Genomic DNA, 16,569 nt, shown 5'->3' on the forward strand with positions numbered 1-16,569 from the left:
GTAATAATAAATTTGTATTACAAAAAGAAATACAATTAAATGTAATTGTGTATATTTGTATAGCAAAATATATTGTAAATTGTATTTTGGGCATCACTTTAAATAATTAAATTAAAGCAACACTAAAATAATAAAAATTGTACTGATGCTTGAAAAATGGATTGTTGTGAAGTTGAATTAAGTCATTGTTGATCATTTTCATCTTATCTTTTTCTAACTTCCATTTCTGTCATCTTTTTAATCTTAACTACTTCCACTAGATCTCAGAGACCGTTCTCTTCAGAAATTGTACACAATATGCAAAAAAACGTTTAAAAGTGATGAAACATCTAAAATATCATTTTCTATCACTAATTAGAGCGAAAAACAAAAATTAGCAAGAATAGGCAAATTAAAACTAAGCTACTAGGAAATTCGCGGTTATATCTGAAGAACTTCAGTGACGTCGGTTTTCAAGCATTCAGTTTTTGAGCATGCAACATATACGTATAACCTGAGAAGAAACTCCTTCCCAGTATCAACTATCAAGGCCAAGATAGATAGACATGTGGTAAAACAATAGATACCTAGAGCTCTTAGCTCTTCTTAATTTTTCGAGATGTCTCGCCCATTGTTGCAGTGTATTTTGAGAAAACGCGCCCTGTTTTTTCCTACTGTCTGCAAGTTCGGGCGGCCGAGCTGCGAAACGCCGCTGCAGGAACCGACGTGGTCGCGGGTCCGCCGGTATAGCCAAGACAGCAAGTTGGTGCGGCTGAGCGATTTCGAAAAGGCGGAGCAGAAGGACCGTGACACCTACCTGGAGTTTATCCACATCTATAAAAAAAAGGAAATCCAGAGGCGCGGGCACGTCGAGTTCATCTACGTCGCTCTCAAACACATGAAGGAATTCGGCGTTGAGAAAGACTTAAGCGCGTACAAGTCGCTCGTCGATGTTTTCCCCAAGGGCAAGATGGTGCCGAGGAACATGATCCAAGCAGAGTTCATGCACTACCCTAAACACCAGCAGTGTGCTATTGACCTGCTTGAGCAAATGGAGGAAAATGGTACAAACAAATTTTGTCACAAAAGACATTGACTTCTTTTTACTATATGCTTTGGAATGGAAGTCAAATCATTATGTTTGTTGTGCTCTATTAATGACAGATTATAAATTTTTTGCCATGATTTCATTAGTTTTGGATGCTAGTGCAATTGTCAATACTGGACCTAATATTATTCTGTCAATTACAAATATTTCTCTTAATATCTCGTTTACAAAAATTTTTGGATTCGTTCTATAAAAGTGCTACTGATAATTTTACAAAAACTTCAGTAATAAATAATCCATTTATGTTTATTGGTCTAATTTGCCATATTAATTATTTTAATTAATTATTCTTTTTGGGTAAGGTCTTGGTTGAGATGAAAAAGTTAGTGTCACAAGAGGTATTCGAACCCACAGCCTTTGGCTCAATACGCCTCTGCTCTAGCCATTCCCCATCTCAACCTACAACCTTATGCATTTTACCTCTTTTTGCCATTTTTCAAATGTTGTCCTATGATTCTCAGCAACTTATGAAAATGGCCACGGTGAGCTGTTAGTGAAGTGATTATAAAGTAGTGGAGTATTGAGCCGAAGTTCGTGAGTTCGAATCCCTCTCATCACACTAATGTTTTCATCTCAACCAAGACGTTAGAGATTAATGGTTCAATCTATTGAGTTTAAAAAAAATTAATGTTTTTACACATGTAGCTTTAATCTAGAGGCCAGGGGACGCTTTTCATTCGCGGAAAAGATGCTCTCTCTTTTTCAAACATTTTTCAAGTGAACAATATATTTTCCATGTTGCACCATCACAGGCATTCTAAACCTTCTATAATGTTAAATAAATGAAGGTACCTTTATTCCTTCCATGGCCCGAAAAAGCTTGGGTTACTTTATATGTTAGGGGTTGATGCTGCTCCTTAACCTGGAGGAGATGGTGGGAATGAATGACCTTATGTCCCACAGCAGACGCAGACCAACGTTCCTCAAATCTCTCCCAAGTGTCCTCAGTTACCAGGGATTCCACATAGGTCCTCGGTGCCATTTTGAAGGATTCCGGCTATAGGGAGTCTTTGGATGCTTGTTTGGCCAGGTTGTCGGCTCTCTTGTTGTCCTCTATACCCACAACCCACAAGGGTCTTTACTCTGAATACCACGCCTATTCCAAAACCGTGTCCGGATGATTTCACACCAAATGAACTTGACCAGGGGCATGTGGTTTCTTTTGTCAGCAATAGAGTCCAACACCACTTGTGATTCTGTCCTCACAATTTTTGGATTTTTCTCTTCACACCCTGAAAAATAATAGTACTATGCCAACCACTCCATTGCCTTCAAGACGGCACATTCCCACCAATTATATTCACTCTGAACACAAACTAGAAGCCACAAAACAATGCATACGTTAGTTCTGTATATAATAAAACAACCCTGTTCTCTCCAATAATTAGAACAGGGGACCGAAATGATCGCTGCACAATTCGGATGTTGGGTGGCATTGCTGCACGCTCTCTATGTGGGGCCCATGATTGGCATCCTTCAATTAAGTGGGACTCATCAACTCACTTTTCTGTACATGCAGGACATATACGCAGGCCTTGGCCACGGTAATTGTTTGTGATCCTTCGATCCTCCCAGGGCGACATATCGACTTGATATGTGAGAGTATGTATCTGACCCAGGTTTTTTATTTTTTTATTATTATTTTTTTAAATAAATCATCCTTACTGTTTGAACATAACGAACATTACAGTTGCAAAACATCACATTTTCAGTAGACAAAAATTAAATTCACTTGAAAATGTGTTATGAGGTATCAACCGATTAATTGTCCTCTACCAGTTTATGTTTGGGACATACAAAGTATCATGTTCTGTTATACAATACAATTGTGTTAATAAAGTAGTGTGTTGGTAGGTTTTCGTATTGAGCCAGTTGAACTTGAACAAATTTGTTTCATTCGTTGCTAATCAAAAGACTTAATTGTCTTTATTTCCCCTACATTATTGATATTAGCCCTTATTTAAATCACAACTTGTATTGACAGCATTTTATTTTAAATCATACACAATATTTAAATTTTTTAAAATTGTTTAACAGATTTTTTTTTGCAGGAGTCATGCCGGATTATGAAATGGAAGATCAATTAGTTAACGTATTCGGAAAGACTGGTTTTCCAGTGAGGCGTTACTACAGAATGATGTACTGGATGCCAAAGATCAAAAATGCCTCGCCCTGGCCACTTCCTCTAGAAATGACAAATGATGCGTATGAGCTTGCACACATTGCTATCAACAGGATTATGAGTGTCGACATGAACACCGCTATCTCTACTTTCAAGGTGAGTGTTCAACAGTTGGATAAAGAGCTGGTTAGATTAAGAGTAAATTTAATTTCAGACTTCAGATGTTGAAGGTTCACTCGACGACACCTGGATTGTAAGCGCGCAGAGCCCAGAACAGAGTGCCCTTTTGGAAAGTTTGCCTGAGAACACTCCTCTCTATATCGATGGAAGATATCGCATCTGGCTAAGAGATAAGGCAGTCACATATTTTGTTTTAAGAGCAGATATTTGTACAAAGGAACAGAAAACAGAAAACTATGATGGTATTACCTATCATACAAATATTGGATAATATAGATTTTGTTGTTGCAGAATTATAAAATTTCATAAAAATAAGAAATCACATCGAGGTGCTTTGTGTTAATTTCAGATGTTTCAAAGCTCAGAAACCCCTTCTCTATGAAACAGCCTCAATTTCCTGCTAGGACCAAGACGGTTCATGAACAAGAAGATGGGATGATTCTCGCAGTCTGTTCAACTGGTACTTCAAGCAGGGATTCTCTTCTATGTTGGGTACGATTTCTAGAAAAAACGAATCTTAGATTAACCCAATTGCCAGTCGTCTTCACCCTCAGAGCGCCTCCTGAAGAAATGGCAATCGAGAATTCAGATAAAACAACTGAACAAAAAAAATTAGAAAATAGTAGAACAGATAAAGAAAATACACCATGATATTGTAAATAATGTAAATTAGGTAATTAAATATTTAAATAAACAAATTTTAACAATGTTGATTTTTCTCACATTGAATACTTGTACGTATATGCCTTTGTTCCATTTAACAATATTCGCTGGTGAATGTTAATGAACTATACAAACAATGACATACAATGCTGTAGAAAATCAAATGATTAAATTTGTTGCATTCGGATCCAACCAATTATTGCATATTAATAAACTCTTATTTAACTTTATTAGCATTAGATTAGATTAGAAGGAGTCAACCTCTACAATTTGTGCACCACAACCAGTATTGATCTATTGTGCATCTGCATTGCTTTCTAGAGCAGCTCATTAAGGCTTTTTACTAGGTGCCAAAGCATTCTTAAGGACTTCAGGCCGCCCGGGCTTTCCTCTCCGAGTAGAAATATCAGCCTACAAAAGACTGCCAACAGAGGATGTGTTCCACTGTCTATTCTTCTTCATGACAAGATCTGTACAGACTTGTCTCCACATACGTATGGACACATCCTTTGGAGATCTTCAGTGTCCAGTTAGCAATCCAACTATTATTCTAGTCTTTATACATCCTAGATTTAGTTAGTAGTTCTGCCCTTAGTATCTGTGGTATTTTGATGAACTTTTTCGCAAGCCTCTATATTGGGCTAGATTCCCATTGAACGGAGGATTTTTTTTTTATCCATTGTCTAATGTAGGCAAATTTTTGGCAGGTATGCCACAAAAGGGTTAGGGCCAATGGGTGTTTTGATTGAACTTTCCATGGCCAGTTTATTGCCTCGTTGCTTCTCTGCTCTGTATTCAGATAAGGGTAATTTTGTTATTTTCCCCAATGTCTGACAGGGCCCTAATGCATCCCAAATGACTGGACTTTACTACCGATGGAGTAACCCATGTAAAATAAAAAGGGGCGCATTGCACAGTTTCGGCTTTCGCAGATCTGACAATTTCAATAACTTTTTCTTTTTGTTATTCGTTTCTTCTGTTATAAACTGTTTATTCAGCCTATTCCAAACAAATAGATCATATAATATACATAAAATACCAATCACAGTCCAAAATGGCTAAAATATAAAATACAGATAAAATATCAATAACATTCAAAAATGGGAGGAGCCTCCACTTTGGGTTTTTAGCATTTGCTAATTTCAGGACTTTGACATTTGTTATTAATTTCTTTTGATTCAGTCTATTCCAAACGAATAGATCATATAGTATGCATAAAATATCGATCACAGTACAAACCATATAAAAAAAGAGGCAAAACACATAGTTGTGCATTTGTTAATTTTATGACTTATGACATTTGTTACTCTTTTCTTTTGATATAAACTGTTTGTTCAGCCTATTCTGAATGAATAGATATACATACATATACATATATACAGAAATTATCGACAACAGTTGGAAATAGTAAAAAGGGGCAAATCACAGTTTTGGCTTTTTCGCATTTGCTAATTTTAGGACGTTTGTAATTTTCTTTTGATATAAACTGTTTATTTACCCTATTCTGAACAAATAGATCATATATATATAAACTATCTTTAACAGTCGGAAATGACAAAAAGGGGCGAATCACCAAGTTTTGTCTTTTTCGCATTTGCTAATTTTAGTACTTTTGGTATTCTTTTCTTTTGATGTGAACTCTTTATTCCGCCTATTACAAACAGATCATATAATATGCATAAAATATTGAAAACAGTCCAAAATTGCCCACATTTGGCTTTTTCGCATTTGCTCATTTCATTTATTCATTACTTTTGTTTTATATACAAGCTGGTAAGCCGTTTCTCACAGCTTTTCTTTTGAAGTTTTTCTTGGGGTTAGCTAGCGTTGTGTATGTGAGAGACTATGTGTACCATTTTGTGAATGTATCTACCCCCCTCTTAGCACTTATTGTAAAATCTAGATTTTTGGTGATTTCACTTATTACAAATTTTGACTAGTTTATCAAATTTGGCATACAGAAATGGTAACAGGGGTTTCATGTCATCCGAAACCTATAAATTAGAAACATGGATTATTACACAGATGCCAACAATATCAATGTAATGCTACTAGAGAGAGAATAGCAAGCGCCTCAGGCCTGGCCTGCAAAGTACCAACGTAACAGCAAAAAACTGTAACTGAGTGAAGTTAGTCATCACCCTGATTACCAACGAAAGGTTAAGATGCAGCAGCAATGTTAAATTTGTAAAGAAAGTCAAATATTCAGTTTGGCTAAAATCATAACTGCTAATCATTCTAGTTCCTCCAAAAAGAGGCAAGGTTTTGTCTTGTCCAAAGCACAATTGAATTTGTTAACACTATTAATAAGATATACATGTTGTATGTATATAATTTTTTTAGTAATAATATTGTAGTTTTTCTTTTGAAGTTTTCCAGTTTCCTCAAAAGAAGTAAATTGCAAAACATCATTATAAAGGAACAAATAAAAACAGACTCAAAGACTAAAGGTGCATTGCAGTTTTCATACATAAAAAATTGGTGTACACATAGTACATAGTAATAAATGGATATAAGGTTAACACAAATAAAAATAAATAGCTTTAAAAACATTTATTACAAATTAAAATAAGTATATGTCATTAAAGCTTATTTAGCCTTGGCTGCCTTTTTAGGGGCGGCTTTTTTTGCTTCAGGCTTTTTGGCAGAAGCAGGCTTATTTGCGCTCTTGGCTTTCCTTTTAAGGAAGAGGAATGCAGAGGTGCGCATCTTGTTCCTCACTTTCCTGGCATTGTCCAGTTTAAATCTGTCAAAGTCTGTCAGTTCCTTCCTCTGAAATTTTTTTATATAAATGTTATTTTACTATAATTAATTTGCTTTTTAAAACAAAAATATTTTTATTGCTATAAATGCAACTCGCCTTCTTTTTGGCCTCGACTTTTTTCGACCATGAGCTGTTGGCCCACTTCTCATCCATATTGGCCTCCTTCCATTTTTTCCTGACTTCCCTGGTCGACGCTGTGAAACCGTACCTGAGCCTGAACTTAGTCAGATGCAGTTGGTTTAACCTAATCCCTTGCCTGGGTACACCAGTCTCTGGACCATCGACAAGAGCCTGAAATAAACGTTCATGTTATTATATTGAGAAATAAATATTCAGAAGCTTTCCACGAAAATTCCTGGCATACAAATATACCTGAAATTTATATCATGCCTCTTAAATACATCCTAACACTGACCTTTCTTCTTCAGACTATCACATACATTTTTCTTCTTAAGAGAAAATGTTCCAAGCTATTGGTATATGAAAGGGTTGTAAAGTATGTCCTGTGACTCAGAGCTTAACATCCAACTAGCCACTCAGAGCTTAACATCCTACTAGCCACTGGGTGTCACTGACAATAAATCAAAACTACTTTACAATACTTAGAAAAAGTCCTGGGGATTTGATTGGCTAGAATGACAATGTGAGTCAGAAGTTTTTTTTTACTCCTTCATATGATTTTATTACTATGAAGAAGGGTGGGCCCTCCAATTAATGAGTTTCTCATTTGGGCTTATATGTTTCCCAGGCCTAATGAGAAGGGCATTTGAACATTTTGAGAACTTTAGCTCGACGTTCTCAGCGTTTATTGGGTTGAGGTTGTGTCCAAAGTGTAGCAGACACTCTTCTTTTCACGTCCTAATCATCAACGAAACACTCTTCATTCACAATCCTCCTTCACAAGCTCACAAACTTTTTCAAAATTGTGACAACATTTTTCTGGAAAATCATTTGGCCACGATGCCAAGTCACATTTGAAATGTTCTACTTTAATCTTTTTGAAAAGCTTATAGCTCAACATCAGGTTGAAGGAATTATTTTGAAATGTGTGGTGTTTAGTTACCGTTAGTTAATGATAAAAAAAATTGTTCTTTTAAACCTACATCACACCAGACTGCATCTCACCATCTCCAAATAATCGTTATTTTGAAATTCCTTCATTGAGTTATAAACATGAAATACGGATCGTCAAAAGATTAAATTGACATACCCCACCATTTATCATTTTTATGTCCTACTTTTGTCTACCTTTCATCCCAGTTCTTCCCAACCCTCTACCCTATTGTCTTCCAGCATTTATTTTGTTCTTTGGTTATTAACTTTTAAAATAAACAATGAATACTTTTTATGAAAAATAAATGTTCAATTAAATACTTCCTGTGGTTTATGGGGTGACAAACCTATAGTATGATAGTCCTGTTATCTCGGTCTGCCTATCTTTGCTGAATCTGTCAGTCAGATGCTTAAGATGGTGAAATGCTGCAATAACGAACACTCTGGATCAAAGTATGGCCTTGAAGAAAGCAAATTTAGTTGCTACTGCCAAGCTTTCCTGGCTATTCCACTCCTTCCGCACACAGTATTTCCTAGGTTGCTTTCTTTTCCAGTCGATCCACACTCGTCGTCCTCTTTACATCATCCAATCCCTCCAATTCAACTCCTCACATCTCACTCGTAAGACCCGCTCATCCCCAATCCATCTTATCCTTCCGCAACATATAACCCATACCTTTGAAAGATCCGAGCCCCTAAACTCTGGAACTCCCTTCCCCTTTCTTCTAATCACGCTGCCTCCTTTTCCTCCTTTAAATCCCATCTGTATAATCACCTCCTCTCCTCCAAGCAGAGACCTCACGTTAACATTTGTTATTTTTGTTTAATATTCTCGTAATTTTTTCTTCTGTCCTGCCTTATTGGTATACATTGTGCCAAGATTTTTATCTTTTTTTAAATCAATTTTTTTTTTTTTTACTTTTAACTTCATAGAAGGAACTTTCTTTATTTAGTTCATGTAAATTATTCTTAGGGGACACCAGTCCCAGAAAAAGTTATTTTTCTTCTTCTTCTTTTGACCTATTTTAATCAGGGCAAAACAACCTTACATATGTCTACGTATTGATATATTTAAATTTTTACAGGCGATCTCAAATTTCCTTGTAGACCAATCAGTTCCCACATTGTCAAGGACTGTAACAGTAGGAAGTAACAGCAAAATTTGCTTTCTTCTTTAAGACCGTACATTGATCCATTACTCGTAGGCAAAAAAATACTTACTTTAGATACTTACACTGAAAACTGAAATGCTGCAATGCATCTAACTGATCAAAATCAACGAGGATGGGCAGAAAAAGACGATAAGTATCAAACTATAAACACAACTTCATTTGTTTTTCTCATTCTATTTAAAACTTTTTTTGTTTAAAAACCACGGTCAACAGAACGTTTGGTCAGGGGATGAGTTCCATTTAATTACTCTTGTCAAAAAACTATATTTGAGTAATGTACTGTTGAATGTGTAGTGTTTAGTGACCGTTAGTTGACGATTATTTGGAGATCATGAGATGTGGTCTGGTGTGGTACTGTCAAATTTTGATTTGGAAGTAATTGGTACACCTCAAAAGGAGTAAGAGTTGGGGGTGGGCACAAGTGGTTTCTCAAAATCAATGTCTGGGTACAAAACACTCTCACTCATAAATATACCATTCACTCAGTTAGGACGGTGGGGTACTTGCTATGCCTCAAACACCTTCTGCTCATTATATAACTAATATTCTACCATGGCCCCTCTCAAACTACACATTCTTGCTAATAAATATATTCACTTTCAACACACACAAAATATGTGCATCAGTAGTATTAACAGTAAAACAAACCTTTTCACGAAACAGGGGACACAAATGCTTCCATACTCAAGCATTCTCATTTTGGGTGCGCACTGTAGAGCTCCCTTCTATTGGGATACATCGAGCAACCTTCCCTGCATGATGGACACATAGCGGGCTTTGGCCTGGGTCTGTCTACCTTACACGGCCTATCCTTAACCGGGTCCAAATGTTTTGATAGCAGAAATGCTTTGTTTTTATATATTACGTGCTAAGTGGTAATTTAAGCTGTTGAGTTTTTGCCCAGGAAGAAGCATAGAAACTATTTCTTACGGGGGGGGTACGCTATGAACGCTCTATTTACTTATGTTTATAATTAATTTAAACTAAAATAAATACTGATTATTTGGTACATGTTGCTCTTCTGTTCCAACTCACTTTGGTCTGGTTGATGACATCAACAATACAGCATAATCTGCCTTTGAAAGGTCCATCGGCTATGTAGGCGACGCGGCCCGTCTCGACGAATCTCTGGAACGGCTGAAAATACAAAAACCAATACAGAAATCTGTATGAAACGGGTAAATCTCACAGAAAACCCATGGGAGCCCATGTGACCCATAACCTCCACGTGGTGTCCGATTTTACAGAACACCGAGAAGCCACATTTTGAAAAGTGTGTTACTTTTTATAAAGATATTATTCAAAATTGGCGTAAAAACGGCTTGTTAATATTAAAAGAAAATAATAGGCGATTTTATTTACCATTTGTCCGGCAGAGATAGGCTAAAGGAAACAGATCGTAAAACTATCCAGACACGGTAAGAGACCGAACCGTGGTTCATCAACTGGCCAGAGCTATGCTTTCAAATTCACTATAACTATTTTCTAATAAAATTTACCCTCTGAACAAAATAACAATAAATCTTTAAATCTTATTATTACATAAATATTTATTAATGAGAAATAACATCAAAATAATTTTAAAAGTTTGTATATTTATATATACAAACGTATCCAGCGATTAAGGAGTCATACATTTCAGTATTTGTTACTTGTTAGTAATAACCTTCTGAAGTTTTACTGGGCGAAGTTGAGGATTTTTTTTGTACTTTTACTAATTTTTATTTTCAATTTTTAACATAAATAATAAGAGTAAGAATTTTGATTGTATCGTATAGTTTCTCTTCGGAGAAAGCATTCATGTTCCCAGACATGATACCCGGTAGAATTCCTTGCGTTACAGGTACCTATCTTTTTTATTATTAAACACCACATTCAGTAAAATAAATGATCAATTCATTCATTTTATGTATTACATCGAGTCGAGATTAATGGATAATTTTTAGACAAAATCATTCCACGTTTCCAGGCGTGACATTTCATCATGGGAGTGATCATTCACGGATCAGTTGAAAAGAGAAGAAAACGATTTAGATTAGGTCAGACAAATGGGAAATTTTAATAATATAGGGCTTAAATATAGTCAAAAGTGTGTGGTGATTAGTGAATGATTCCCAGGCCCTGAAGATGATCTCAATAAAGATCGAAACGTTGGCACGATAAAGAAAATGTTTTTCTGAAACCTACATCACACCAGACCGCATCTCACGATTTCTAAATAAATATAGTCAAAAGGGTGTATATTGGGCGACTTTTGGTTCTCAATCAACACATAGACCATAACAACATAAGCAACTAAAGTCCAAGATGCCCAAAGTGCAATGGAACATGTGTGCTACTTGGAGTGATGGTTGAATTCTGTTGAAAAATTAAGATTATCAAGGTCATCTGTAAAAAGCTGCTTGGTGTTAAAAAAACGGTAGAATTTGTTTAAAGCTTGTGTGGCGGTTACTCAAGGAATATGAACATTCACCTCAATCCGGCATGCTCGTGACATCACGTATGCCCGGGTATGCAGTTGGCATGTAATGTTATAATTTAATCGCATTTACAGTGTTGTATAGATATATAAAGGTAAAGAAATAGACAATGTGGGTTCATCCAATCAATATTAGAAGAGACAATGTTGGGGCATTTGTTGTACTTTTTGATGATATAAAAAATGACAGTAAAACATTTTTCAACTATTTTAGAATGAATGCAAACATTTGATACTACATTAAAGAATATCCTTACAGAACTGCAACAAATTATTTGGAGAATTATCCAGCCTGTTGATATGTTTGCAATGGTTATGGTAATGAGGATACACTAGAAAGCAGGGCTTGTGCTCCCCATGCACTGCAGCCTTCTGGCTTATTGTTCTAGTTCCTTAGTGCAGTGCACTAGACTCCATCCTTCTTCTTAGAAGTATCGGGTCATTGTCGCGCTGAAATTTCATTCCCTAGGTTTTTTTCTGTGTGTTAGGTTAAATCTCCATTGAGTTGTTGCTTCACATTTGAAGATGATATAGGTGGCTGTTTCTTACTCCTCTTTGTATAATCTGCAGATGGGATCATCGTTGTATATGCCCATGTTGTGTAGATGTTTTCGCAATTGCCAGTGACTGGTTAATAGTCCTCACTTTTCTGAGTCGAGCGCTCTCCAATTGCAGCAGGGATTTTGACAGTCTTGGTGTGGGTTGTTTCGTCTTTAATTTGCTGTGTTTAGCACCACTAGAGTTTATCCACTTCTCCATTTCTGATCTATTCTTCGATGCAGGATTCTTATTTGTTTTTGTTATCCCAAGTATATGTTCAGGGCCTATGTATGGACTTGCAGATCCTCCTCTGGTCAGTGTATCTGCTTTTTCGGTGCCCAAAAATTTTTTTTGTGTCCTGGCATGGATATCATCAGGTTGTTATATTTCCCCAGGTTTTGGTGATTTTGGATGCATTCACTGACTAATTTTTTATGTGATTTTTTTACACTTTAACGCTTTAATAGCTGCTTGGCTATCAGATCGTGATTTTTGTGCCAGTGTAACCTTTTTAAGATTTTCTAGGGCACAAGCATTGATGACATGTATTTCTGCTTGAAATATCGAAATGTACTTCCTTAATGAGTTTGTTCGCTCTGAGATGTGGCAGTTATGGCAAAGATAGTGATTCTTCCATGTTTCAAGTGTTCTTTGTGGAAGTCACTACTGAAAATCCTTCGTACAAAATCCAGAAGAAAAATGTCTTTCTTGTATCCCAAAGAGTCTGTACTGTTTCCTGGATAATGCTTTACAGTCACATAGGGCATGTTCTGATGTTTTGCCTTTTCCTGACAGTCATTGGGTTTCTGTCTGTTTTTCCCATTTTTTGAGGTGGTAATTGAATGGGCTATGGCCAGTATAAAGGTTTATTCTTTTCCTTAATCCTTGCTACTGTCAGGAGAAGCTTTGAGTTCTGGTTCAAAGGGAGCTGCTCAGTCTGTTTCCCCTTTTGTTCTATTACCTACATCATAGTTACATGATTACGTTTTCCCTGGTGTTGGAGATATGTTAGGCATTCCCAGACCAACTTTGAATTGTAGTAGTTTAAGGTCTCCAGTGCTGCTTGGCTGTCTGAGAATATATGTTGCACCTTTTAATCCTTTTTAAGTATTTCTTGTGATCAGTTTTCTATTGTATCGATCTCAGCTTGGAAAATTGATGATGTGGTGCCTCATAGGTCATATTTTGAGTTTTTGTCTCCTGTCCCCGTTTTAGATTCATCTGCATAATAAGGCCCCTCTGTTAGTTTCAGGGATTTTGTTCTTCCAAAAATCATTTGTTATTTTTATTTCATTTTGTCTGACAAATTTTTAAAGCTATCTCATTATTTTTCCCTTTTTTAGCACTTTATCTTGGCTTTCTCTTAGGCCAGGTTTTATTTAATTTTGTCCTAAGTCTGTTTACACTTTCCCATGCCATCCTCTGGATGTTTGTAGGCAACAATGGTAAGCCCAGCGCCACTTTCATTGCTGAGCAAGTCTGCATTGCCTCCATGTTGTTAAGACAAATTTCACTGTTTATAAACAATCACATCTTATCATACAATAAAAAACTGGTTAGCCCAGCAGTTCCAAAACTTTTTCTGTTTCTGGCCCCTTGAAATATAATTTTTCCACAGTGCACCAAGTCAAAATAATGGTCAATCTCAGCATGAACTCAGTAATTCATTTAGAATTCAGAAAAGCATTGATATATCTAAATCTCCTTATTATGTCTGCAATTTTATTTCATAAATAATCAAAACTCCTAATTTTCTTGTAAAATTGCAAAACTTGCTTTTGGAAAGCAATTATGTATTCGATAGCAAAATGTGAATACTTTTTTTGGACAATAATATAAAATACACAATTGCAGCATGTCTTGTTAGATCAATGCATGTTGAGATTGGATGGCCCCCCAGGGTCTTAGTTTTTCGGGGTCTGTAATGGGGGTGTAGGTTTTAGGTTTCTTTATAAATATAAATATAAAGTTATTCAGATATCGTGAGATGCGGTCGGGAGTGATGTAGGTTTCAGAAAAACATTTTCTTTATCGTGCCAACGTTTCGATCTTTTATTGAGATCATCTTCAGGGCCTGGGATTTACAAACAATGTTTACATTTAACAAATACATTTAGGATGTGGATAAGTGAATTTATACAATGCAAAATATATTTTATATTCAAACAAAGTATTTCTACTCACTCAAAGTGTTTGTCTTCTGTGTAATTGTGCCATCCTTGTGTGTCGTGTTGAGAGTGCCCACACAAGGATGGCACAATTACACAGAAGACAAACACTTTGAGCCCTGAAGATGATCTCAATAAAAGATCGAAACGTTGGCACGATAAAGAAAATGTTTTTCTGAAACCTACATCACTCCCAACCGCATCTCACGATATCTGAATAACTATAGATTAACGGTCACTAATCTCTACACATATAAATATAAAAATAAAATTAATATTTTTATAGAAAATTTTTGCTGTGCCCTTGTAGCACAGCTGCGGCGCACAGTTTGGGAATCGCTGGGTTAGCCTATTGATAAGAACACTTGCCCTTTATGCTTTATACTGTTAATCAGCGGTAGTCTGGCTACTCATTTTCTACTTCATGGTGTTATACAATGTTGGATCTGACAATCAGACTATCCAGTCTTGCGTCCGATTCGTGATGTACTGTATGACATCGGCTCTGATGCATGGTATGGTTGAATATTATTGAATTTTAAAATTCACATACCCCAATTATACGATCAGAACTGACTGAGTATCCAATAAAAGCAAGCATTGGATGGGATAAGATTAGTTGTAGAAATTGGCACTTATTTTCATTCTTGTTTTAATGCTGAACTCCATCGGACCTCAGGGAGCTTCATATTCAGCCTTTTGTTATAAAGTGCTCACTGGTAGTTTGGAGTTTGTATAAAATGTCTCCATACATTTTCTGAAGCTTGTTTTGTCTAGTTTATGTTGTTATGGTTTGTTATATTGCAAAGCCATTAATTATTTTTTTCTAATGTAATTTTCATTTGTTTTTGACATAATTTACAGATAATCTTCTTGGTACATCTTGGCATGACAGTACCTGGGTGCCAATTTTAAACCCTTCAAACATCCTCGACTACTTCTCAGTACGTAGCAACCCATTTTACGACAGGACATGCAACAACGAAATGGTCAAGATGCAGAGGCTCAGCCTCGACCAACTCACGTATGACATTTTAATCAAAAAGCGGTTTCAGACTGATAAGAACAGTTCGATTTTACAGGAACATGACCGGCCTCGAGTACGTTCTATTGCACGTCCAAGAGCCGATACTTTATGTGATACGCAAACAACATAGGCATAGTCCAACTCAGCTGACACCCCTCGCCGATTATTATATTATTGCTGGTACTGTGTACCAAGCGCCTGACCTTGCTTCAATTTTAAATTCAAGAATTGTAAGTTGTTTTACTCAGCAATAAATTATACATTTATCAAAGTCTACTCAGAGGATCACTGTAATAAACTTTAATATATTGTAAAAATATTATTTTCTTTTTGAACTTTTTCACCAGTTTTGTGTTTCCTTTGAAAGCTCTCAGAAAATCACTCGAACCCTACTTGTGTTTTTGTTATTTGTGGGAGATCTTCGCCTGACTGGGTGAGGTGGAGGAAAAGTTCAAGATAAATTTATGTTGAATTTAGCAAATTTTTTATAGATATAATTCATATCATTAACAATTAGTAAGAATTGAATTAATAATCATTACACTATGTTACTGTGTATGCTATATTCGTATGTAGTATTTTGCCTAATCATTTGCCACATTAGTTTTGAACCGTTAAACTTGTTATGATTCAAATTGTTCTAATTATTGGTCTATAATTTTTCTTCTAGTGGTTTTAATTGAGATGTTAATGTTTTTCAGCTCACAGTCGTCCACCATCTCCAGTCTGCTTTCGAAGAAACGAGCTCATACTCTCGATACCACCCATCTAAAGGTTATTCATGGGAACTCAAAATGACAGAGAAAACTGCGAAAAAAGAATCTTCCAAAGAAGAGCCGAGCTCGCTATTTCAACGGCAGCGTGTCGATATGCTACTCATGGAGCTGACGAAAAAATATCCCCTACCAATTATCCCACCGCCGGCTCCAGCTAAGGCTAATTCGGAATGTAAGTCGGAACAAGGCACATTTATGATGTTTATAGTGTAATATTTGTTTTTGTTTTTAGTGGAAATTAAAAGTGAACCAAGGGATGTCAAAACTGAGAAAATTGATTCACCTTGTATGAAACCCCCACCGGAAAAAAAGCCAAGGCTCGCATAATAAAACAAATAACTATAAATAAATGTATATTCAAGAAAATATGTAAATATACAATGTGTTCAGTAATTTAAATAAAACAAAAAAACAATGATTCAAATAAAATTAACAATTCACCAATTTTTTTTCTTTTTTAAGATATAAAAAATACTCTTAAAATAAACAGTCGATAGTAAATGATGGTATTTTATTTATATAAATAACAAAAAACATA

General features: G+C 35.8%; 3 protein-coding genes across 3 annotated transcripts; 2 read left to right on the forward strand and 1 right to left on the reverse strand.

Annotated features, from left to right (window-relative positions):
* Positions 1-501: 501 nt before the first annotated feature.
* Positions 502-4,076, forward strand: LOC106663532 (evolutionarily conserved signaling intermediate in Toll pathway, mitochondrial). The gene is made up of 4 exons (XM_014388425.2): positions 502-1,043; positions 3,139-3,365; positions 3,424-3,631; positions 3,739-4,076. The coding sequence occupies exons 1-4, from the start codon at positions 599-601 to the stop codon at positions 4,038-4,040; spliced, it is 1,182 nt and encodes a 393-aa protein (XP_014243911.1). The 5' UTR covers positions 502-598; the 3' UTR covers positions 4,041-4,076.
* A 2,514-nt stretch (positions 4,077-6,590) lies between these two features.
* LOC106663544 (60S ribosomal protein L14) lies at positions 6,591-10,515 on the reverse strand. The gene is made up of 4 exons (XM_014388442.2): positions 10,404-10,515; positions 10,077-10,178; positions 6,913-7,107; positions 6,591-6,824 (listed from the first exon to the last, which is right to left on the reverse strand). Exons 1-4 carry the CDS (start codon positions 10,404-10,406, stop codon positions 6,642-6,644), a joined length of 483 nt encoding a protein of 160 aa, XP_014243928.1. The 5' UTR covers positions 10,407-10,515; the 3' UTR covers positions 6,591-6,641.
* Positions 10,516-10,707: 192 nt separating this feature from the next.
* On the forward strand, positions 10,708-16,532 carry LOC106663437 (mediator of RNA polymerase II transcription subunit 6). Its single transcript, XM_014388263.2, has 5 exons — positions 10,708-10,884; positions 15,093-15,252; positions 15,311-15,485; positions 15,957-16,203; positions 16,264-16,532. The coding sequence occupies exons 1-5, from the start codon at positions 10,842-10,844 to the stop codon at positions 16,356-16,358; spliced, it is 720 nt and encodes a 239-aa protein (XP_014243749.1). The 5' UTR covers positions 10,708-10,841; the 3' UTR covers positions 16,359-16,532.
* The last annotated feature ends 37 nt before the right edge of the window (positions 16,533-16,569 follow it).

Source organism: Cimex lectularius, unplaced genomic scaffold (assembly GCF_000648675.2).
Source record: "Cimex lectularius strain Harlan isolate CLEC.00 unplaced genomic scaffold, Clec_2.1 scaffold2, whole genome shotgun sequence".
Classification (NCBI taxonomy): domain Eukaryota; kingdom Metazoa; phylum Arthropoda; class Insecta; order Hemiptera; family Cimicidae; genus Cimex; species Cimex lectularius.